The sequence below is a fragment of the Symphalangus syndactylus genome, chromosome 3 (assembly GCF_028878055.3).
Source record: "Symphalangus syndactylus isolate Jambi chromosome 3, NHGRI_mSymSyn1-v2.1_pri, whole genome shotgun sequence".
NCBI lineage: Eukaryota > Metazoa > Chordata > Mammalia > Primates > Hylobatidae > Symphalangus > Symphalangus syndactylus.
In genome coordinates this window covers 29,927,443-29,953,130 of record NC_072425.2, presented here as the reverse complement: position 1 = coordinate 29,953,130, position 25,688 = coordinate 29,927,443, and the positions used below count along the sequence as shown (strand labels likewise).

Genomic DNA, 25,688 nt, shown 5'->3' with positions numbered 1-25,688 from the left:
AAGAACTAGTTTAGTGATCAAATCACACAACAAGATCCAGGGAATCTTTAACGCAAGAATAAGCTGAATAATAATATTACTGAAAAAAATGTGACTTTCTTTAGATAAACATGCATCATGCAACTCTTTAAATTTTAGAAATGGAGCAAAGAGAGGGAAGTGCAGGAAAATATTTGTTTTTGTTTGTTTTTTAAACCTTAAAGAATTGTCTTAACCCTCAGTAGATGAGAGAATTTTGTGATTTTCTTTCCCTTTCATATATAGTGCCTTAACGTCCTTTAACAGGAGGGAGGCTGTTTATGGAGCTAAAGGCCCTCTCCACGGGAGCTGTGTGTTTAGTCCCGCAGGTTGAGCTCTGTACAACTCCCAAGGGTGTCATTCATGTGGAGTGAAGTATTAGAAGTTGCCTTGGGGTTCTGTAGCGTGATGACCTGGTGTCACAATTAGACATAAGTATTGGCAGAACAAGTCCATTCCAAAGCTAGTCATGTCTGATTATTCACGGGAAGTTTCCTGCTGGGAAAAACAGAAGCTATAAATAGAAAGGAAAGAGATACCTGTGGAGGCCTCAGCAGAGAGCACTGGTGTTCTATAGCCCTGGATCACCCCATAGATGGAGACTGTATAAGGCGTGGCAGCCTTGAGGCCCGGGATGTCCACAGCCCGGAGGCTGCCAGGCACGGTAAGGTTCTGAGCTGCCTCCACCTTGTTGGCCTCCTGCACCTGAATGACAAAGTGCTCATAGGCCTGGTCAGCTGTGGTCCAGTTGAGTCTGAGGCCATCCCAGCCAGCCTCAGTCACGGTGAGGTTTTCCAGCTCAGGGGCTTGTTCTGAATAATGACAGAGATGGGGTCAGTTAAACTATTCCTCAGAAAGTTTTGCTTCTGAGAACCTGGGAATGGCAAGCCCAGTGCCACATCTACAGGCCATTGCAGTCCAAGTGCCACGCTTTGTTCACTGCATCCCCTACTGGTGCTGTCCCTATTAAAACACCAGCAGGACAACAGTGTCATATTTCTTTTGTGGCCAGGCGCGGTGTCTCACGCCTGTAATCCCAGCACTTTGGGAGGCCAAGGTGGGTGGATCATTTGAGGTCAGGAGTTCGAGACCAGCCTGGCCAACATGGTGAAACCCTGTCTCTACTAAAAATACAAAAATTAGCCAGGCGTGGTGGTGGGCACCTGTAATCCCAGCTACTCAGGAGGCTGAGGCAGGAGAATCGCCTGAACACAGAAGGCGGAGGTTGCAGTGAGCTGAGATGGCACCATTGCATTCCAGTCTGGGGGATAGAGTGAGATTCTGTCTAAAAAAAAAAAAAAAAAAAAAAAAATTTCTTTTGCCTTCATGCATATTTGGGTTTTTCTCTTGGAAATGATATTTTCCTATTGATCAGTGTCCTGCAGATTTAGAAAACTATATGTCTATGTTAGCGATGCTCTGAGCTTAAGTTTTCATTTTGGAACATGTCTTGCATCATAATGGGGTAGCCCTCGGTTATTCTGGGGGTCTTGGTTTGAGCTGTCCAACCTTCTGTATTTTGAGACAATTGGCTCCTCTTAGATTCCCTTCTTTTTTGAGAAGCCAAGGTGGGCAGATCACGTGAGGTCAGCAGTTCAAGACCAGCCTGGACAACATGGCAAAACCCCATGTCTACAAAAAATACAGAAATTAGCTGGGTGTGGTGGCATGAGCCTGTAATCCCAGCTACTTGGGAGGCTGAGTTAGGAGAATCGCTTGAGCCCAGGAGGTTGAGGTTGCAGTGAGCCAAGATTGAGTCATTGCACTCTAGCCTGGGGGACAGAGTGAGACTCCATCTCAAAAAAAAAAAAAAAAAAAAAAGCCTCTTCTTTTTTGTGCTGCCTCAATATCCTATGGGAGGTCTGTTGTATAGTTTATATTGGGATTTCATCAGTTTCTAGCGTTCAAATCATTTACATAGATCATATTAGTAAAGATCAGAGACACACTGACACAGTATTATTAAGGCTGAGCTAAGGAAGGTGATAAGGCTTTGGAAAACTGTTCCTTATTAGAAAAAAGAAAGAGGTCCTGGGAGAAGCAGATCTTATGAAGCTCAAGTAAAACTGAATGCACCCTCTTCATTCATCTCCTGAATGCATGAAATTCCATAAAAACTCACTGGTCTCAACCTGACTTAAGGGAGATAATTTGCCCAGGGCTGAGCTTAAGTGGACTTTGCATAGTTTAGGAAGGAAAGTATTTCTCTGGAAATGGATCCTGTAAACTAGAGAATAGAAATTGCCTTTAAATCATTTAAAAGAACAAATTGTTTTTTCTGTTTATACTTCACATTGCTGCTAATTTCAAATGAGCCTTATGTGTCCATTAGAGCAGGCTACTAACTTGAAAATCTCAGCTTGGAATCTGATTGAGGATACCCTTTCAGAGGAGAAAACATTTCTTTTCTAGAATTGATTTAACTCAGACGTTTCCCAGTTCTGGGGAACATTCTTCCTGCTTGTTTCATATTGTCAGAGCATACACTCCTTCACCTTCAAATTTTGTTTGATCGAGAACAGAGGTCCGCAAACTCTTACCTGAGGCTCACTTCTGGCCAGCTGCTTATTTTGGTAGTCAGCAAGCTAACAATAGTTTTTTTACTTTTTTACATGGTCGGGAAATAAATCCAAAGAAGAATATTATTTCATGGTGCATGCAAGTCATATAAAATTCCAATTCTGGTGCCACAGATAAAGTTTTATTGGAGCATAGCCATGCTTGTTCACTTATATATTGTTGATGGCTGCTTTTGTGTCACAAAATGTGCAGTTGAATAATTGTGATGGAAACTCTCTGGCCTATAAAGTCTAAAATATTTACCATCTCGTCCTTTACAGAAAATGTTTGCAATACTTGATCTTGAATACAGACTCCTCTTTAACCCCGACTCATGTCCTGAAGCTTACACTGGAGGCTCCAAAGCAGTTCTTAACCACCTAAACATGGTCTTTATGAGAAAAGGAGGACCCCAAACTGCAAGTGATGTATCTAGATTTAGGAAGAGAAAGGAGGTGTCAACTACCTTTAATCCTGCTGGGCCTTGTGAGGCCAGAAACAGTTCCCCCGGATATAGTGATTATACCCTTGACATTGGGATTTAAGCACAACTAAACTCAAGAGCATGTCCTTCTCAAATCTTCCAGCAGTCCTGATGCAGAAAGAGATATAGGACAAAAACAGAGCTAAGTGAAAATTAAATCAATCCTATGTCTTCTTAGCTCTCCTTCTTATCCCACTTTCCTGTTTTTGTTCCTCTGCTGTCCACCTGTCAGGAACTAATCTGTCATTGATAACGTACCCCTTCGTGTGAATTAAGTTACTGTCTTTCTTCTATGGGTGTCTATCTTTTAATCCTTATGTCTAATTGTTACATAAAACATATTTTTTCTATGAAATAAATTTTAAATGCCCCCTTGCAACAGATATTGGGAAAGTTACCTTACTGGGGGTGGTGGAATGAGATTGTGGATTGCCCATTAAGCTGTGGCAAGAGATGGATGGAGAGAAAAGATGCACGTAGGAAAATGTCTCTTCCTAATGAGAATCATCTTATCTCTTCGAATCAGATTTTTAATATGCCACTGATACTTTCATCTAATGGTCCCCACATCCTGTTTCATCTGTTCATATAGTCGATAGAGTGATTTTTTTTTTACATAATGTCATGTTATTCAGTATAGTAATAGTGATGGTGTTGGTACTTCCGCTAACACTTTTGGCTATTTCTCTACTATTTCTTTTTTTGGTAGGCAAATCAAGAAAGAGCATTGGTTTATAACTCAGCGAGGCAGTACTGTGGCCATGTCAGTAGTGGACGCTATGTGTGCCGCACCCAGATCCCTTTATCAAATAAATGCTAGCCAAATAAGTAAAAGGTACAACTTTCACAAATAAAATCAGTAGCTAAATTAAAGAGAGAGGGGGTCAGAATTATGAAAGAAGGGGGAATATTATGAATAAAAAATACAGTGGACAATAGTTGAGGTGAGGACCAAGAGGCTTCACATAAATGCTAGCTCCACATTTCAACTGCGAATGACATACTGTGGACTTACTGCCCTAGAAGCCAAGTGTTTCCATTATAGATTCCACACTGAATTTCTTGGCATTTCTTTATGAAAAGGCTGTTGTCTTTTTCTTACAGCTGTGCACTGGAATCTACCCTCTAAACAATGTCAGTGGGCCTGGGAAATCAGAATTTTGAAACCCATTGCTGTTCTCCTGGTGGGTTGAGCAGGTGGTCTGGAGGAATTTCTGACAGTGCCAACTTAAAAATCTGTGGATTGTTACCATCTTCTAGATAGTGATTACCAAGTGCTGGCTTGATGAGGAACTCACTTCAGCGTCCACTTATGGGAGAAAGAGTGATTCTCCCACAGCAGGGGCATGGTCACATCCAAGCCTGACAACCCCAAAGGGTATCTTCAGTGGCTTTACTTTCATCTCTCAGAGATAAGACAATTGAAATGAGAAGCCTTGGCTGCCATAAAACATTCAGTGATTTCTTTGTAACTAACTGCCAAGAACCAAGCCTCTTTGCAGATGCCCCGATGATGTCTCTAGCCTCCTACCCTACTGTTTTCCCACCCTATCATATAGCAGGACTGTATAGATTGCAGTTCACTAAGGTAAAGTTTCTCATGCCTTTCAGTTTTTCAGATGCTATTCCCCCTGCTGGAAATGTCATTACTCTTTCTCCACTTGCCCAGCCCCTTTTCTTTTTCAGAACTCAACCAAACATCACTTCTTCCAAAAAGCCTTCTCCAATGCTCTTCATTCCCTTTGCTTAGGTCTGTGACGGGTACCTGTCTCTATGCTCCTGCAGCCTCCCACAAATCCCTCTAAAACAGATAAGCTACAGAGTTATAATTTGAGTTTTGGTTCTCTCTCTTATAGCAACACATGCACCATTTCTTGAGAAGAGAAGCTGTTTCTTTCTCTTCTATACACCGGCATCGCCTGACCCACAGTAGGTATGAAATAAATATTTGCTGGATGAATAAATATTTGAATAAATTTCAGTTTGGTCTGTGAGAAAATCAAAATAGCAAATCAGAGCAGAATGTTCTCTATTACTGGTAGCTGTGGCTAAAAACAAAATTCCACCTCTCTTCTTCCAAAATTCCTGAGAGCTACTGGGTTGTCACTGTCAAGGCTTATGTTGCTATGAAAAGATGCTTTGCTGGCTTTATGTTTCTACCTATCACCCCTGCCTCCTGTCTCTTACAGCATGCAGCAAATTCATGGCTTTGACCTTAAGCAGTGTTTAGTTGGGTTTATGAGAGTGCAAAAGCAGAGAGAAAAGGGAGAGAGAGGAGAGAAGAGAGAAAAGGGGAGAAGGGAGGAAGGAGAGGGGAGGAGAATAGAGTGGAAGAGAGGGAAAGAGAAGGGAGGGAATGGGAGAGGAGAAGAGGGAATGATGTCTGGTACACACTAATTTTTTTAAATGCCAACAGACACAGTACCTTTCATTCTTCCCTCCTTCCTTCTTTCCTCCTTTTCCTTCCTTCCTTCCTTCTTTCCTTCCTTCCTCTCCTTCTTTCCTCCCTTCCTTCCTTTTCTATCCAGATTAAGCTGAATTGAAGACTTTCCAAGGGAATGATTTCCCTTATGCCTTAAGGAAAGAATTGGGGTGTTAATGCAGAGGTGGAAGGGAAGAATCAGAAGCAGGGTCCCCAAATATTCGGGAAGCTCATACCACATACTTGTCTGCCTTCAGGGCACTGGGATGCAGCAGTGGATAATGGAGTCAGTCCTTATATTCTGTTCACTGATGGGTAGGCAGGCCATAGATATTATAGTAAACCAATACTTGCATAATATCAAGGCAAATAAGTGTCACAAGGAACCCTAGAGCAGCTTGCTTGAAGGGGTAGATCAGGATGGGGGTGCCTTTTTAGGCTGGTGGTCAGAGAAGCCCTCTGTTCTGGGTCATACCTGAGTTGCTGAGTGAAACAAGGGAGCATGCTCTGTGAAGTGCTGGGAAGAGTGGTATCCAGGGAGTGGGAGCAGCATGCTCCAAGGCCCGAGGGTGGGAGCAGGTTCAGCAAGCTTAAGGAACAGTGCGAAGGCCCAAGAGGCCGTGGTGAAGTGAGCAAGGGCATGAGTGGCAGGACTGAGGTCAGAGGATGGGCCGGCTGTGCCAGATTCTGTAGGGCCCTATAACCCATGGCTGGGTCTTTGGGCGAGAGGTGTGATAGGTGGCCAGGTTATGCATACTTTTCCTTGATGGAGTGCCACATCAAGGAAAAGGCTTGCATTATGGCCCAATCCATCACTAAAACCCTGGAATTCTCTGGGAAAATTTCTTCAGGGCCAGATTCTCCATTTTTTTCTATAAGCCCCACAGACATGTGGTGCCTGGCAGGCTTCTGCTATTAAGAATCCAGTGATATGAGCTGGAAGGTTCTTGCTTCTGATGGTTGAACCTAAAACTCTGCAACATTTCAGGACTTATAGCTACATGACTCCTTCACCCAAGAGCTCTCACTTTTCCTGTTTTCTTTCTTCCTATATGCTTACCAAAGCCAGATGCCTGGACTTCTACTTCTTTATCTATTCCATTTAACACATCTATGTTTGCCTCTTTTGTCTCTGTCCAAAAGCATCTTCCCATTGTAAGCCTTTCCTGATTCTCTGAAGTTAGATCCAGTGTCTCCTGAGCACTGGCTGCACCCTCTGTACCCTCGATCGTAGTGAGCAGAATGTTGTCTCAGTGTCTGTTTGTTTGCTACACAGTGAGTTCCTTGGAATTAAATACCCGTCTTCTTTGCCCTAGTAACTCCAGAATTTAGCACAGAACATGGTGATAGTATTTTACTGACTGAGTGAATGCAGAAGACTTTAAAAGTTAGAATTCAAGAGAGGGAAAGAAACATCTGCGTCACCTTAAATGAAACATATATATTTTTTCCTGTGGAGAAAGGGATGGGGGAAATATTCTGTGGACAGTGGAGAAGAACCAATAAAAAGAACTTTGCACATTTTTCCCACACTGAAGAATGTCTTTAAATATGAAACATGATATCTTTGAAATGGCATTAAGGAGGCGTGGTGGGGAAATGCAACTGCTGAGGCTTTGGAATGCCAATATGGAGCTCTCATTCAGAAACAGAATAATTCTAGCTAGTAAATCTCCTGGTTATAGCCACATTACCTCCTTTCTGTAGTGGAGAAGCCCCACACCTCAGGATCTTAGGGAGATAGAACTTCTTCAGTGACTGCGGAGGTGTGAAGCTTTCTCACTGGAGGAAGGAGGCAGTGTGGCCATCACCAGAAGGTGGAATGATTGAGGGGCAATAGGAATCTCTCTTAGATACAGCATTTATCAAACTCAAGCGAAAGCTAAGAGAGAGGGGCAGAGGAAGGAGGAGGAGGAAGAAGAGGAGGAGGGAGGGAAGAGGGAAGAAAGAGAGAGAAAAGGAGAGAGAAAAAGAGAAGAAAAGAGAGGGATTTCATCTTTCGGGTATTTCTGATTCATTTGTTGCGCCTTGATACTTTATAACAAGCTCATGTTTATAAAGCTGAAATTTAAATCTCTACTATAGATTTATTTCTTCTTGATTCTATCCCCCCCACCTTATTTTTGATTAAACTATTCTTTCAGAGCATCCTTGATAAACATCTTATAGTTGGATGGGAAGCAGTCAATGCAGAGTCAACAGAATCGACCAGGTAAACTCATTTCAGACTCTGGCAGGGACTGCTCATTGTCTGCCAAATTTCTATCTTACAAATAACCTCAATTTTATGTGGAAGCAACATGTTCAGACAGAAGACTACCTTTCCCTGTCTCCCTTACAGCTAAGAGTGGCCAATGAACTATGGGGAGAAGTGATTGGTGGGGTTTCCAGAAAGACTCACCCAGAAGGTGCTCCTCTTCGGGAGTTTTGGTTCTCCCTCCCTTATGCTGCCTAGAGCACAGATGTAATGGCTGTACTACAGCAGCCATGTTGTGACACTGAGGTGACTTTGAGAATGGAAGCCAAGGGCTAAAAATGGTGGAAAGGAAAGATAGAAGCAGCCTGGGTTCCTGACAATTTGAAATACTATTGTCAATTCAAACAATGACAATTTGAATACTAAGTTATCCCTGTGCCTCGCAGCTCCAGATTCATTTTATAAGAAAGAAAACCAACTTCTATCTTAAGTAAGTGACTGTGATTTGAGACTGAAGATATTGTGAGAAAGACTCTTCAAGCCATTTCCAAATATGTCCATGCTTCTAACCCTTTTCTTGCATATCAAGCTTCAACTGGAATAACATCTCTTGCCATAACACCTTTGCCAGCTCTCCTGATTTCCTTGGATCACTCTTTTTCTCGAGTTCTGTCTAGCATTCTGAGGATCTAGTCTTCCGCAAGCACTATGAGCAGGCACACATGAGTCCACATAACAATGCTGACTTTGGGAACTACTTTTCCTCAAATATCAGTATGGTACAGTGTATGCAGTAGGTACTCAATACATGCTTACTAATTAAATTGGAAGTAAAGGCTATTACTTGCCAAACCCTGGAGAAGTAATATTTTCCACCTACACATTTCGAATATTTGGTGGCCAAAATTGAATAGGCTTATTTTTCATAAAGGAAGAAATATTTTAAAAACCTGGTTGTCTCTTCAGTTTAGCCACTGAGTAAGCATGGCAGCAGGTTCAGTGAACAGGTTGCATGGGCCAGAATGGACACAAGTTGCATGGGCCGCCATGTCAGGATTAAGCTGTCATCATAGACAAACTAGGTTAATGTCTTAATGACTACGAGAAAAGAGAAAATGAGAGGGCACCGTGGAAGTCTCCAAGGGCCATGTGCCACTCTTCAGGGGTAACCTTGGCAGAAAGCAAAAGACCTGGAATAAAAACAGTTTGTGGGAAATAACCAAAAAAAAATTATTACCAACACCTTGGTCATCTTTAAATGAAGTAAAATGAAAAGTAAATGAATTGTTAGGCTAAAAGAAGGAAATAAACAAGAAACAATTTAAAAGATGCTGCGATGCACACAGTTAAAAAAAGAAAACAAAAATCATAGGTAAATGCAAACACAAACCCTGATGTTTAAAGTTCTCCTAGGAAGAAATATTTTAAAACCCCTATTTCCCAGTGGGGGAACTTTGCTGTAGCAGTTGACAGGAGGTAGAAAAGACAAGTAAGCAGCCCTTTCAAAGTGGTGTTCAGGGGCTTCAGGGATGGAGAAAGTGGCTTGCTTTTGCATTTGGCTTTCTCATGTGAGGACACCCTGGCTGAGGAGATCTGTTAACCTCAGAATCAACCTAGAGTTTGGAGGAAGCTCAGGGCAGACTCACCAGTGGATGCCTTCACATGTGCGGGCTTGCTCTTGTGTCTGCCTTTCTCAGCTGTCAGGAGGACACTGTACTCCTGTCCTGGTTCCAGGCCTCTCAGGACATAGGAAGTGGTGTTTCTTGGAAGCTGCACTCCCACCCACTGGCCTGTGGGGAGACTGTAATTGAGGCGGTAGCGGTCAAATTTGGCCAACGGTGTCTTCCAGAGCAGGGTCAGGCTGGTCTCTGCAGTTTCAGAAACCTGAAGGTCCTTGGGCGTGTCCAACTCTGGGAGGAGAACAGAGAGATGAATGCTCTTCAGGCTGCAAGGCAGGGCTGCTTCTGGGGCTGAAAGTCAACTAACTGCCTCTGGGCTGGAATCCTAGGTCTGCCACAGAGGAGCTGAGGGACCACAGGAGAGTCACCTCTCTGGGTCTCTCTTTTTACTTTTGTAAAATAGGTCTAATTATACATTACCCACATGACCCCATTGGAGTCTGAGAAGATTAAAAATAATGTCATGGAATATCCATTCCATAAAATGCTACTCAGATTTAAAGCAGTTAAAAGTAACCAACTATTGTTAAAAGAAGCAATTTAGATGAATCTCGGGAGAATTATGCTGAAGGAAAAAAAGCCAGTTTCAAAATGTTACATGCTGTATTGCTATGCACTGAATGTCTGTGCCTCTCTAAAGTTCTTATGTTGAAACCTAATCCCCAATGTGAAGGTATTTGGATCTAGGGACCTTTGGGAGGCCTCATGAATGGGAGTAGTGCCCTTATAAAAGAGACCTTGCCCCTTCTGTCCTGTGAGGACACAGTAAAAAGACGGCACACTGTCAGCCAGAAAGCAGGCCTTCATCAGACACCAAATCTGCTGGCATCTTGATCTTGGACTTCGCAGCCTTCAGAACTGTGAGAAATAAATTTCTTCTGTTTATAAGTTACTCGGTCTAAGGTATTCTTGTTACAGTAACTCAAATGGACTAATATGTGTAGGATCCCATTTATGAAGCATTCTTGAAATGGCAAAATCATAGAGATGAAGAACAGATAAATGAATGACCAGGGTTAGGCAGAGGGGTAAAGGGAGGGAGGTGGCTGTGGCTGCAAAGGGTAGCACATGGGATTCTTGTAGTAAGACTGCTCTGTATCTTGACTATAGTGGTGCATTCACAAATCTACATGTGTGATAAAATTGCATAGAACTAGGTATATACACACACATACGAATAAGTGTATGCAAAACTGGTGAAATATAAATAGAGTGGACAAATTATGCCAATGTCAATTTCTCAGTTGTTATATTAGTCTACATTTATGCAAGATGCTACCTTTGGGGGAACCTGGGTGATGGGCACAGGGAATCTCTCTGTATGATTTCTCACAATTGCATGAGAATCTACAATTATCTCAAAATCAAAAGATTAAAAAAAAGAATTGGCATGTAAATGCCCAGCCTTGCATCCTGCATAATGTCGAAGCTCAGTGATGATCCATCTCCTCTTTACACATCAGCCCCCCTCTTCCTCATAGTGCCTGCGGGGAGGTAATCTAGGGGCTGGGAGAGAGGCAGAGGAGGAGTTTTCTTTTAGCAGTGCCAACTTCTCAGAAAAACGGAAAAAAAAAAATCTTGAGGAAAGAATCAATGACCTCAAATCAGGTAGCCCCCTCAGCATCCTCACCTACAGGCTGCGGCTACAGGACACGACAGGTAAGTGCAGGGCCTGGACTTAAACTATGATACTGTTACTTATAATCTGCTTGACAGAGGTATAAAAGTTAGTTAGGTGTTTTCTCAGAGAAAACCCCACAGATGTGTTTGGACTAGACAATGGTTTATTTAAAAGATGCAATTGATTATCAACTTAAAAATGTTCATGAATTTAGCCTGGTCCCAATTTTTCTTTAAAAAATCCCGGCTGGGTGTAGTGGCTCACGCCTGTAATCCCAGCACTTTGGGAGGCCGAGGCGGGTGGATCATGAGGTCAAGAGATCGAGACCATCCTGGCCAACATGGTGAAACCCCGTGTCTACTAAAAATACAAAAATTAGCTGGGCCTGGTGGCACACACCTATAGTCCCAGCTACTCGGGAGGCTGAGGCAGGAGAATCTTGAACCCGGGAGGCGGAGGTTGCAGTGAGCTGAGATTGCGCTATTGCACTCCAGCCTGGTGACAGAGCGAGACTCAGTCTCAACAACAACAACAACAAACCCAAAATCCCCAGTCCCCCTTTCCGTACAGGGGATAATGTTGGCATGATACAGAAGGACCGTTCTTATGTTCCTTTTGAATTTCGACATTGGGGCTAGATGGTACTACAGGGCCCTTTCTCCTCTGGGCTTCTACTTTTTCTATTTAAATAGGTTTTGGCCATACTGGCCCTGTCTCATCTGCCCAGCACCAGCTCAGTGGGATGGGAATCCCAGATGTGCCTCACCTGTGGCTGCGTTGATGGTCGCTGGATTGCTCTCCTTGTCTTCCTTCACAGCAGAAACTCCAATCCCATATTCAGTTCCCGGCCTCAGACCTAAGGAGAGAATGTGCAAGTTAAGATTCATCCTGAAATCAGAGAGACTTTCAGAGGATGATAAAAATGTCTTTGAGTTGGTCTCTGGAGGCTACAACCAATGTTCAGAATGTTTTACAAAAGAACTAGCTGCAATCCAATAAGCAGTATTTATGGAAATTGGACTTATTTCTGAGGGTTGCAAATGAGGACATGTGGGAGCAGGTGCCCATCCTTTCAGGGTCTTCTAGGGCTGGCTGGCTCAGGCTTGCAGAGATGCAGAGCTCACCTGTGAGTGTGGTTTTGGTTGTGGCTTGTTGGCTCTTTGGAACATCAACCTCGGCGTGGTCCCCTCCAGAGATGGGTGCATACTTAATTCTGTAACTGTCAATAGCTGCCTTGCCATTCCTCCATTCCAGGGTGATGCTGTTATCTGTCTGGGAAACACGTCGAAGATTCCTGGGAGCATCGAGGCCTGTTTGAGAGAAGAAGGAACATTTGTATTGAACATATCAGTCACAACAGAGCAGGAGTCTTTGACAGCTCAAGCTGACATATGAAACGTGCCTGGAACTGGAGAGAAATTACAAAATTCTCAGTACACTCATCTGTCCCCATAGTTGATGTGCAAATCTAAACAAGTGCTACAGATTTGGCACCTTTCCCTATTATGGATGAGTGTGACACTTTAGTCATTTGTGTTTTTCTCAGACTTTGTGGTTAAAGAAACAATGCAAAGACTTAAAAATAAGCTCATGAGTGTAAAAACTGGTCTTTTGCATTTTCTCATCATATTTCATTCTTTATTTTATTTGAGTCAGAGTCTCACTCTGTCACCAGGCTGGAGTGCGTTGGCGTGATCTTGGCTCACTGCAACTCCTGCTTCCTGGGTTCAAGTGATTCTCCTGCCTCAGCCTCCTGAGTAGCTGGGATTACAGGAGCACACCACCATGCCCAGTTATTTGTTTATTTATTTTTTTGAGATGGAGTCTCACTCTGTCACCCAGGTTGGAATGCAGTGGCACAATCTCGGCTCACTGCAAGCTCCGCCTCCTGGGTTCATGCCATTCTCCTGCCTCAGCCTGTAGCTGGGACTACAGGCACCCGCCACCATGCCCGGCTAATTTTTTTTGTATTTTTAGTAGAGACAGGGTTTCACTGTGTTAGCCAGGATGGTCTCAATCTCCTGACCTCGTGATCCGCCTGCCTCGGCCTCCCAAAGTGCTGGGATTACAGGCGTGAGCCACTGCGCCTGACCCCAATTTTTGTACTTTTAGTAGAGACAGGGTTTCGCCATGTTGGCCAGGATGGTCTCGACCTCTTGACCTCGTGATCTGCCTGCATCGGCCTGCCAAAGTGCTGGGATTACAGGCGTGAGCCACCACGCCCGGCCTCCTCGTCATATTTCTAATAACTCACAAAGTACTTACTGAGCTCTGAAAAGTATTTACTGAATGAAAAATTGACACTTTCGAACTTTTAAAATAATGCCACAGGCTAAAGTGTTAGGAGGTTCATTTGTCATATGTGTTTTCCATATACCGTATTTTACTTTAAAAATATTTATTTGAACTTTATTTTAACCAGAACTTTTGTCTGAGAATATCAGACCAGCATCTTCTATATATGTCCCCTACCCCCAAAAGTGCTTTGGAAGGTTATTTGGAATTTTTTTTGAAAAATTAATTAATAAATTGCTACAATATTTTAAAATTTACAGGAATAGAAATACCCCTTTCATTTTTCGTACTGTAAAATGATCCTGGAAGATACCACAACATGGAGTGGGATGGAAATCTTTCAATCTTTCCTTTACCATATCTGTTAACAGGGGGAGGCCTTTTACCTGTTGTGAAGGTCTCTTTGGCTGGGTTGCTTGACATGTCACCTCTGCGGGAGATGAGGGACACCTCGTACTCAGTGTCAGGCTTCAGGTTCCCGATGGAGTACTGGTTCTCGTCCTCTGTGAGATCGATGGTGGTACGGTCTCCTGGCACATCTTTGATGCCGTAGGTCAGCTCAATGCCGTCGATCTCAGCCAGGGGCTTGAACCAGGTGATCAAGGCAGTGGTGTCTTTGACATCTTTCACCTCGACCTGGCTGGGGGCATCCAAGCCTATGATGGGCAGAGGACAGAGAGGTTTCAGAGATTAGGGCCATTGCCTGAGGCTGAGCAGAGAGAGGACTTTGTAACTCTCCAGACCTGTGGGTGAATACTTAGATATATACTAATTGCTTGACTTTATTTTACCTTTCTGAACCTTAGTTTTCAGTTTGATAAACTATAAGTAGGGATAACAGCAGCTACCTCTAGTGTCTTTTGTTTTTGTTTTTTTTCAAATCTTAAGAGAGATAAAGCTTGCAAAGCATCTAGCACAGAGCCTGGCCCATGGATGTCACATGAAAAAAAAAGGTGGTTCTTTTGTTTTATTATTATTATTATTACTGTTCTCATAAGTTGAGGAAACATGCTTTGGGGATACTTTATTTGAAAAAATGAACTTAGTCTCTTTAAATTTTTAATTAGGCAAAACTTCCTGGATGTTTCCTGAAAACTTTTCCATCAGAATTACCAAGCAGAAAAGTGAGGCAATAGACTGTCTTGACAGTGTATGGAAAGTTATTTTTGATAAAAAGAATTCACGCAAGAAAGTCATTGCTAGTTCAAGCCTTGCCTCTCTTTGCAGGCTCATCTTGACATTTTCTGCCCCACCCACTCTGGTGGTGTACTCTGATAGATGCTCAGAGCTCTGGAAACCCATTATGCTGTTGGGCACCACCTGGTCTCTGTACATGCTGTTCTCTCATTTCTTCTTTTAAAGATCATACCTCCCTCTAAAAATCTCCTATGCATCCTTCAAAATCCCACTTAAATGTTGTCTCCTAATGAGAAGCCTTTTTTTTTAACCCGGCTTCAGTCAGGTAAACACATATTCCCTCCCTGTGGCTGCCACTGTCCTTAAAGAGCATTCTAGTATCATACCTGTCTCATTGTTTCATAACAGATTTCTGTACAGTTTGAGTCAATTTAGATGGGGTTATTCATTGATTGAGAGAGTGAGTCTTTTAAATTCCCAGCATAGAGACAGGCACATTCTGGGTATTCTGTGAATCTTTGAATCTTTCTTTCTTCTTCTTCTTCTTCTTTTTTTTTTTTTAATGTTTGTGTTTTCAGCATTGGTTCAGTAAACAATAACAAGTGACAGGAAGTTGGCTTTATACAGGGAATGAAAAGGAACAATAATTTACAGCTGATTGTGAGAAAACTGCAGCCTGTTTTTGAAGTCTAGGTGTTGATACATCAGTCCCAGCTCACAGATGATGTAAAATGCACAATGAAAATGATGTCACAAAAATGGACAGAAGCTGCCTGTTCTATGTTCTTATAGGTGCTAGCAAGCACCCAAACCGTACCTACTACCTTCCTTAGTACCCCTTACATTAAAGAAGTTGGGATTCAGTCAAGGACACTGATATTCCCCTAGATTTGGGACCCTTGAATAGCAGAAACTAACAATGCTCTGTATTTATCAGGTGCAAACATGGTGCTTTGTCATTTATGTCTTGAGTCTTATGACAACCCCACAAGGAGAATACTATAAACCCATTTTTCAGCTGTTGGATCTGGAGCTTAAAGAAATAGATTTTTCCAAGGTGATAGTGAATGGTAAAGATGGAATTCTAACCCAGAACTGATTGAATCCAAAGCCCATCCTTTTCCCCCTTTACATGACAACACCTCTCAAAAATATTGACCTCAAAAGCAAGTATAATACCACCTTTACATAGATGCCAGACAGAAGGAGCCAAATGTGTTTTGAACTAGAAGTTTAAGGCCCTTTAAATCTGGAAAAAGGGTTAAAGGTTTAAAGGTTTCAGGTATATGTGGTAAATTGCGGCTGGCCGCCGTGGCTCACGCCTGTAATCCCAGCACGTTAGGAGGCTGAGGTGGGTGGATCACTTGAAGTCAGGAGTTCAAAACCAGCCTAGCCAACATGGTGAAATCCTGTCTCTACTAAAAATACAAAATGAACAGGTAAATATTTGTCCCCCTATGTTGAAATTTATATGATTAGGCAACTTCAAATGTTGGAATGTTTGTTCTAAAATAAGAAGAAATAAAGCAGACAATTCCCATATTTAGATAAATAAAAGAGCAGTGAAAAAAAAAAAAGTTCAGTGCACCTTCTCCATAGCAACTAAGCATTTGCTTTGTCTTTTCTTTGTCTTTGTGGTGATCTAATGATTTTTTTTTTTCCTGTTGGTACCTGCTTTTCTACCTACCACAGAGACATGTTGTCAGGACGATGGAAAACACTTGCTTATGAAAGAGAAAATCCTTTGAATTGGCTCTGAGCTAGGCAAAATGTGCAAATATTTAAATGCAAGATGTTCTTTCTTGTCGTCAGCAACTGATTTGATTTTTCCAACAACCCCCTGCCAAGAGGGGTTTACTTAATTACTTAAAGAGTCAATTACTTAAAGAGTTGGCGCGTATGTTATTTTGAAGAAAATAAAGAGGTTTTCCTATATGGAAGTGCAAAATTATGTATTTTTTTCTTTTTAAAAAATTGCGGCTGGGCACGGTGGCTCACGCCTGTAATCCTAGCACTTTAGGAGGCTGACGAGGGCGGATCACTTGAGGTCAGGAGTTGGAAACCAGCCTGTCCAACATGCTGAGACCCCCTCTCTACTAAAATACAAAAAAAAAATTAGCCAGATGTGGTGGCAGGAGCCTGTAATCCCAGCTACTTGGGAGACTAAGGCAGGAGAATCACTTGAACCTGGGAGGCAGAGGTTGCAGTGAACTGAGATCGCACCACTGCACTCCAGCCTGGGTGACAGAAAAAAAAAAAAAAAAAAGTTGTCTCCTGGTAGAGCAACTGCAAATTCAGGTCTTTTTCTCACCAAATGATCTAGTACTGCTAAATCCTATTCTACTCCCAAGAAGTTCTGACATCATTAGTGTTGAATGAAATTTTATTTAGGTTCCCATCGAAGAGATGGAATCAACATTCTGCATAAACCAGAGCCTAGTCAATGTTAGTGGAAATTGGGTTAAAGTTATAAAACTTACCCTGGCTTAAAGTTATGCCCCTGATGGTGTTAACTATGTGATGTTAAAATGATTTAGCTTCTTTAAGCCTTAACATTAATATGTTCCCTTCCTCTGTCCTACAACTGGGTGCTAGCTAATATTAAACTAGCAACATGATAGATTGTTAGCAAATGGGCTTAATTATCTTCAGGTAGTCATGCCCCTTTGAAAGGTGATTGTGTAGCAAAGAGTTGGAACCAACCCAAATGTCCAACAACAATAGACTGGATTAAGAAAATGTGGCACATATACACCATGGAATACTATGCAGCCATAAAAAATGATGAGTTCATGTCCTTTGTAGGGACATGGATGAAACTGGAAAACATCATTCTCAGTAAACTATCGCAAGGACAAAAATTCAAACACCGCATGTTCTCACTCATAGGTGGGAATTGAACAATGAGAACTCATGGACACAGGAAGGGGAACATCACACTCCGGGGACTGTTGTGGGGTTGGGGGAGAGGGGAGGGACAGCATTAGGAGATATACCTAATGCTAAATGACGAGTTAATGGGTGCAGGAAATCAACATGGCACATGGATACATATGTAACAAACCTGCACATTGTTCACATGTACCCTAAAACCTAAAGTATAATAATAAAAAAAAAAAAAAAGAAAGGTGATTGTGAAACTCCTTTCATCAAGAGATGGATCTGTTTCTCTATTCCTTAAATATAAACTGGCCATGGGATGTGCTTTGATAGAACTGATCTAGTGCCAGTTTTGAACCTGTTCAATAGCTGTGTGAACAGGACCAGCATCCTGGAGAATGAGAGGCCCTGTGAAACAAAGACACCATTCTGGCTGAGGCCATCCCAGGCCAATCCGCCCCTTAAGCACACAGATATATGAGGAGTACAGTCAAGAACAGATAAACTGCTCAGCTGAGCCCAAACCCAAATCACCAACATGCAAAGAATTGTTATTTTAAACCACTGTATCTGGACTTTTAAAAATGTAGCAAAAGTTAAATGATATAGATGCCATATGAGAAGGCACAGTCTCAACCAGGAGGTGCTATGAGGTACAATCAGCCTTATTATTCTATAAGTACTAAAGGTGATACTCACGTGTGGTGGTCACCCTCTTCAGGCCAGGGCCCCGGGTATTGTTTTTCACGATGTGCAGAGATATCTCATACTCTTGCCCAGGAGCTAGACCAGTTTGCCGGTAAGAAGTCTCTGGCCTCCTCAGGCTTTTGGTGATCTCTCCCTCATCTTCTTTATTCTGAGAGATAGAGGCAGCTTGGTAAGACTTATGGGAGGTGGCAGTCTCTTAATTTATGTGATTCATTCACTCTGCATTCATTCATTCCTTTTTTATTCTTTCATCGATTCATTAGGCACTTACTATGCATCAGATCAGTATGTAAGCTACTGAGGATACAGAGATGATAAAGACATTTCTCTAGTTTGTTTCTCCCATTCGTAAACCTTTACCCCTTTGTCATGCAAGTCAAGTGACAGAATGTGAGAGCCAAAGGAATTCTGAAGGCACAAGCTCAATCCCTCCTTGGGTAGACTGAAGCCAGCATCAGAGAAGTAGGGTGATTGTTGGATAGTCACACAGCTAGTTGGTGGCAGAGCCTGGGCTTAAATTCGGAGAGCAAGTTCCCTGCCTCACGTGTACTTTTGGGCCTGGAGAGAAAGGTTGCTCAAATCTGAGATGCACCTTTATTTTGAGGGAGAGACCGTTTCTTCTCTTCTTTGCCTCTGAGTAGAGAGAGATTTCTAAGGTGATGACAGACAATTGGAACTTTGAGGTGACAATTTCTATTTGTCTAGGGTCTCAGCCCTAAGTGCCACACTTACTGACTTATTAAAATCAGGGGAAAACCAACATCCCTTAAAATACAGATGCAAACACAAAAGATGCTAATTAGAGCCTTGTCCTCCATCAAAAACTAAGGAAAATGAGTTGATACAGAAGTCTTCAGAACCCTTTGGTCATCTTTCAAATCCTTGAGATCAAATGGATCTGCTCTTTTTACTCCTTACCATATTCCGGAAGATGATCTCCCAGGTTTCAAAAGCAATGTCTAGAGGATCCCACTCCACTTCCACAGATGTCTCCTTGATGGACTTGAATTTCAGGCCTTCAGGTGCAGGCAAGTCTGTAAGTAACAACATAAATAGAATGTAAGGATAGGGCAGGTGTGTGGGCGGGCAATGGGGCCACGATTCCACTAAACCAGACTGGATGTCTGCAACAGTCAGGGGCTGACAACCAGAGCAGGTGTCCTTTTAAAGCTTCTTCTGGAATGAAGTCTACTATGAGGCTGTATAAAAATTAATATTAGGAAAAATGGTATGATAAATTTTGGCAATTTCATATGGTTAAATCTAAAATGAACACAGGCTTTGGAATCAGACAGACTTGGGGTTAGAATCTAAGCTCCACTATCAATGTGAACTTGAGCAAATTGCACACAATGCTCTAAGCCTGAGTTTATTCACCTGGAAAAAGAAGGTAAATATGTCTACTTCTTGGGAATGCATTGAGGAGTGAGTGATATACTCCACTCCAGTGCGTAGACTGCTGGGCCTGGTTCGTGGCATGCAGAAGAAGTTGAATAAATGGCAGCCAATGTTATTATTAAGCAAAAAAAAGGGTCAATTTCTAGCCAGAGCTTGCTTTTTAGATATGAAGGTAATTATACTGATGCTAAACTCATAAACAAGAATGTTTCCACTTAAAGAAAAATAGTCGGTGAGCTCCATTGAAAAGTAATAGAGTGGTTAAGAACATAAACCTGCCAGGACTGCCAGGGTTAAAGTTTTGCCTCTACTCCTTGTTAGCTGCATGATTTGGGATAAGATGCTTAACCATGCAGCTTCAGTTTCCTCATCTGTAAAATGGGGTTAACAATAGCTCCTATTTCATACATATGCTAACTCATATAATGAGGACTCTTTTTTTTTTTTTTCCTTGAGACAGAGTCTCACTCTGTCACCCAGGCTGGAGTACAGTGGCATGATCTCGGCTCACGGCAACCTCTGCCTCCTGGTTTCAAGCTATTCTCTGCCTCAGCCTCCCAAGTAGCTGGGATTACAGGCATGCACCACCAGGCCTGACTAATTTTTGTATTTTTAGTAGAGACAGGGTTTCGCCACGTTGGCCAGGCTGGTCTTGAACTCATGACCTCAGGTGATCCACCTGCTTTGGCCTCCCAAAGTGCTAGGATTACAGGCATGAGCCACCATGCCGGGCCAAATGAGGACTGTTATACTAATGTAGACTGCTTACAACAAAGTCTGCTACATAGTAAACACTTGCTAAATGTTACATGTAATGATTTTCTCTGGCAGGAAGTATATAGGAGAGCAAGGAGAAAGATTTTATGGAAAATGAGGGATTTCTTTAAGAAGTGATTCTGTGGACAATTCTAGGCTCTTATTTGGTATAACTGTAAAGAACAACTATAGGATTGTAGGGGCCGTGGCGAGGGAGGGTTATACACTGGGGTGGGCTGAGGTCAGGTGAGGCTGCCCAAAAGAGTTCTGCTCACTCACACGTGGCCACCCTGGCGCTGACAGGAATGCTTTTCTTGTTCTCCAGGATGGCAAATACACGGATAAAGTACTCCACACCAGGCTCCAGCTCCCGAATGATGGTGGACGTCTGGTCCCCAGGCACACGGAACTGCATTTCCAGGCCGCCCTCGTGGGTGGGCGTGTACACGACAAGGTACTCTGTGACCCGCATCTCATTGTCCCAGGCCAGGTTGACCGTCTCTTCCGTCACTTCTGTCACAACGAGGTCTTTGGGAGGAGACACTGGCAGCAATAAGAAAGGACATCTGGTGTCAACAGTGTGCCCTCTAAAATCTCTCTAGGTTTGTTTGACCTGTCTCTTCCACTGTCAGCCACAGAGGTCTGAAGATCTTCTATTGCCTCTAAAATGCAGATGGCATCAGGGACCCCCTGCTGTGATCCATCTTAAGACCTGTGGTGGCTGTTTCTTAGTCCATTTCCTTCAGGCTGGAGTCCCAGGTCAGCAGTGTGGCCTTTGGTGTTCTGGCCTCTCCAACTTTCTGTGCTTCCTGGGTCTTAGCTCAGATGCAGGCTGTTGGCATGGGAAAGTGCAGTCTGAGCCTCACTCCCTGCTCTGAACTTTGAGTTACATGTCCCTAGCACTGGGAGGGTATTTTGGGCACATCTGATCCAACTTTCTTATTTTATAGAGGTGAGTAAGGCAGAAAGACTTGACCAAGCTAGCTCACCTCATCAAGTTTAGAACTTGTATCTCCTCCCTGCCAGCCTGGTGTTCTTTCCAACCAGGCTTCCCTGCTTGGGCCACATTGAACACAAAGCCATTTATTTATGTCTAGATACCAATAAATTTAGTAAAGGCAAAAATTCTCCGTTATGACAATTATAATATGGGTGGATGAGAGGAGTACAAAGAAGACACTCATTAAACATGAGCATTAATTTTCTCTCCTGTGTTTAGGGTTTACTAAGCACTTACTATGTACCAGGTCCCATACTAGCTGCTAGAAATAGTGGCCTTTTAAGGATAGGAGCTTACAGTATTTAGGATTAAAAAAACAAAACAAACAAAAAAACAAAACCAGTTACAAAAGACAATTAAAAGACAGGTCAATCTTGTGGATAATAGGCATTTGGTCTTTAGCTGGGTATGCATTTGAAACAGTTGTTTTTATGTAATCTCACTGCATATTCAATTTAGCTGAATTTTTACGTCCATGCAAATAGAGAGATTTTGTTTACTGTTGGTTTGATGTCAGTGGAGAGTAGGAAATAAAGTTGATATTTAGCAAAAGAGAGGTTATCCCTTTATCTACCTCATCTTGAACACTAGATGTTAAACTCTGGGTAGATGAGTTAGGCAGACTCGAATACCAGCTCTATGATGTGTCAGCTGTGTGTCCCTGGGACAATTATATAACCTCTCTGAGCCCTTTAGCCCTTAAATAGGTCACCTGGTAACAAATGAATGACAGGGCTCCCTTAAAGAGTCATTATGGGTGTGTGTTTAAATGGATATATTAATATGTACAAAGAATCAGTGTGTTTGTATGTTTATAAATATAAACGTAGTTTTCCAACCCATACTAGGAGTCCACTCCATCATAACCATTATCATGCTGGTCTGCGATAATGGGACTCACCCTCTGAGCAGTCTTCTCCAGTGTAGCCCTCGTTGCAGATGCAGCGGCCTGAGATGCATTGTCCTAAGTTGCTGCAGTCATTGGGGCAGGAGCGCTGGCCACAGTCCAGGCCTGTGAAACCCTCATGGCAGATGCACTGGCCGTCCACACAGTGGCCCTGGCCATGACAGTCACTGGGACATCTTTGCTCCTTGCAATCTTTGCCCATGAATCCTTCATGGCACACACACTGCCCATTCACACAACGACCCCGGCCATGGCAGTCATTTGGACAGGAGAGTTCTGCGCAGTCAGGGCCGGTGAAGCCATCTTCACAGACGCACTGTCCGTCCACACAGCGGCCCCTGTTGCTGCAGTCCCTGGGGCATTGGCGATCCCGACAGTCTTCCCCTGTGTAGCCGTCATCACAAACACACATGCCATTCACACAGCGGCCATGCTGGTGACAGTCATTGGGGCAGCTCATGTCACTGCAGTCATAGCCCTTGAAGCCTTGTTCACATACACATTTGCCCTCTATACAGCGGCCCCGACTGTGACAGTCACTGGGGCACCGTAGCTGGCTGCAGTCCTCCCCAGTATAGCCCTCATCGCACACACACTGCCCATTGACACAGCGGCCATGGCCACTGCAGCCATTGGGGCACTTGAGCTCCCCACAGTCAGCTCCCGTGAAACCATCATCACACTCACACTGCCCGTCTACACAGCGGCCATGATTGTGACAGTCAGCAGGACACCTCTTCTCGCTGCAGTCCACACCGGCAAAGCCCTCATCGCATACACACTGCCCCTCCTCGCACCGGCCCTGGCCGTGGCAGGCATGTGGGCAGGTGAGTTTCCCGCAGTCTTCACCGGTGAAGCCTTCTTCGCAGTAGCAGGTGCCATTGATGCAGCGGCCCCGGTCGAAGCAGTCATTGGGGCAGATGAGCTCACTGCAGTCTTCGCCTGTGAAACCCTCATCACACACGCACTCATTCTCCACGCATCGCCCACGGTTGTAGCAATTGTTGAGACACAGAGGCTTGTTGCAGTCATCGCCTGCAAAGCCATCATGGCACACACACAAGCCATCTACACACGTGCCGTGCTCCTCACTGCAGGGCACTGGGCAGATTTCCCGGCTGCAGTCAGCCCCGGCATAGCCTTCGAAACAGATGCAGACTCCATTCACACACTTGCCCTGGTCATTGCAGTCACTGGGGCAAGCCAGCAGGCTGCAATCCTCGCCCGTGAAGCCCTCGTCACAGATGCACTGCCCATCAATGCACTGGCCTCGAAGGTGACAGTTGCCTGGACATTCGGGCTCAGAGCAGTTGGGGCCTTTCCAGCCAGGTTCGCAGACACATCCACATCCTTCAGTGCTGAAGTTGCCCCGACCGCTACAGAAGGGCCTGGTGTCCAAGCGGCCTGCAACAAAAGAAACAGAAGTTCTCAGCCAGGCTTAAGCAGCCACATTTCTCAGTATCTACCCAGGACACCCAGATTCAAATTCAGCTGAAGGATGGTTGCACCCTCAGGCTCCATCTGGCTTGAGAACCATTTGTTGTAGTGTGTGAAATCAGATGAGACTCACATCCTGTTATACCAGGTAGGAACTCATAACCTGAACTCCCTGAAATTATAGGCTTGTATGCCAAAACAGTGTGTGATTATGCATAGGGGTGTGTGTGTGTGTATTCCCACCCCTGGGGAGCGGACTCATAGTTTTTGTCACATTTTCAAGAAGTCTTACTATGATGATTATGAGTCACTGCCTTGTGGAATGCATTAGGCTGGGGCTATGTTACTATTTCTTTCTTTCTTTCTTTCTTTTTTTTGACGGAGTCTACGCTCTGTCACCCAGGCTGGAGTGCAGTGGCGCCATCTTGGCTCACTGCAAGCTCCGCCTCCTGGGTTCATGCCATTCTCCTGCCTCAGCCTCCTGAGTAGCTGGGACTCCAGGCGCCGGCCACCACGCCTGGCTAATTTTTTTGTGTTTTTAGTAAAGACGGGGTTTCACCGTGTTAGCCAGGATGGTCTCGATCTCCTGACCTCATGATCTGCCTGCCTTGGCCTCCCAAAGTGCTGAGATTACATGCCTGAGCCACCACGCCTGGCCACTATGTTATTATTTCTTTAGTGCCTCGCCAAGGCCAGGCACATAAAAGATGCCCAAGAAATAGTTGTTGAACTGAATGTAATTCTGACTTTTCGATTCAATATCTATGCCACATTTGGCAAGGGATTTAGACTCTCTGGAGCTTAGTTTTCTTATAGGTGAAGTTGGGCCAACAGCCCACTTCCTTGGGGGTATATCCAAGTTAAGTAAACCCCTTAAGAGCTCACTCTTGTGTCCTTGTTATTTTTTTCTGTTTTCTTTTCCAAAGTTTTTTTGTGGAAGGTTGGCTCAAGTTGGTATGTGGGTTTGTATAATCAAAACATTCTAATTTTCCACAACTAAAATGAGGTAGCTAATGGCTTTCTAATTCTATAAGGACACCTTTCAGTTTGGCTCTGTCCCCAGAAAAGTATCGTGCCTTTATCTTTTATTTCTTTCTATCCTGAAGGCTAAGTGGAGGTCAACTTGAAGAATGTGGAGTCAAGGTTGACATTACTCGAGCCCCTTGAGGCCTAAATATTGCCTTAGCTCAGTTTGCAGAAGTCATTGGTCTGATCTCCATGGAGCTTAAGGAGAAGAAACAAACCCCACTTCTACATTCTCTGCACTAGAATGTATTCACTCTATAGTCTCTGTACCTAGAAACAGCTTGTATTAATATATTTTATCTCCTTCTTGACAGCAGGAAGAAAGAATTTTTTTTTTTAAAAAAGCTGATTTGTAAAGTGAGAGTCTAAGTATGTACTGTCTAGTATGGTGGCCCTTGGCCACATGTGGTTATTAGGCATTGAAACATGACTGGTCTAAATTGAGATGTTCTGTAAGTGTAAAATACACATTAGATTCCAAATAGTATAAAATAATAGACTGAAAAATATCCATTAATAATTTTTATATTGATTTCAGGCTGAAAAACCAATATTTTGGCTATGGTGAATTAAATAAGAGATGATTAAAATTATGTTTACTTGTTTCTTTCTCCTTTCTTTAACATGACTACTAGAAAATTTAAGATTACATGTGTGACTCATATTTTCATTAGACAGCACTGCTCTAAACAATCATTTTAACTGACTACTTAGCATTACTCCTACTGTGTATTCTCATCTGCATTTTTCCAAGGAGTTGACAGAAGTGGAAGATAAACTAACTTTTGCCTAAAGAAAACGTTTTTAAAAATTTCCTTAGAAACCTAGAGACTGTCCTGCAGAGCTGTAAGACTATTTCTCTTAGGGTGGTTAGGTTTACTCTTGAAATAATTGTCGAAGAACATTTTGGTAATTTTTTTCTGAGTGGCAGAAACAGACGTTCAGCTCTGATTTGAAGTTGTTGAAACTCATGTAGCTTTATCAACTTTAGTTATTGGAGATAAAGACATAATTCCAAAGCAGCAAAATTCCTTGAAGTAGGATGCATGTGGAAACAGGGCATCCATGGGAGAGTATGAGCTCTGGAGACACACGGGCACATGCAAAATCCCTATCTCTTTCTCTCTCTCTTTTTTTTTTTTTTTTGGATGGTGTTTTGCTCTT

General features: G+C 43.2%; 1 protein-coding gene across 3 annotated transcripts in view; it reads right to left on the bottom strand.

The window, feature by feature from the left end:
• Positions 1–25,688, bottom strand: part of TNC (tenascin C) — a 96,640-nt gene that overhangs the window by 42,957 nt on the left and 27,995 nt on the right. For all 3 annotated transcript variants that reach the window (XM_055271321.2, XM_063636821.1, XM_063636819.1), the window contains exons 3-11: positions 22,056–23,465; positions 20,434–20,697; positions 18,919–19,034; positions 17,992–18,148; positions 13,662–13,931; positions 12,105–12,290; positions 11,747–11,836; positions 9,327–9,590; positions 558–830 (exon numbers count right to left, since the gene is read on the bottom strand). In XM_055271321.2, the coding sequence (XP_055127296.1) occupies positions 558–830; positions 9,327–9,590; positions 11,747–11,836; positions 12,105–12,290; positions 13,662–13,931; positions 17,992–18,148; positions 18,919–19,034; positions 20,434–20,697; positions 22,056–23,465 (3,030 nt within the window). The remainder of the gene's footprint in view (positions 1–557; positions 831–9,326; positions 9,591–11,746; positions 11,837–12,104; positions 12,291–13,661; positions 13,932–17,991; positions 18,149–18,918; positions 19,035–20,433; positions 20,698–22,055; positions 23,466–25,688) is intronic.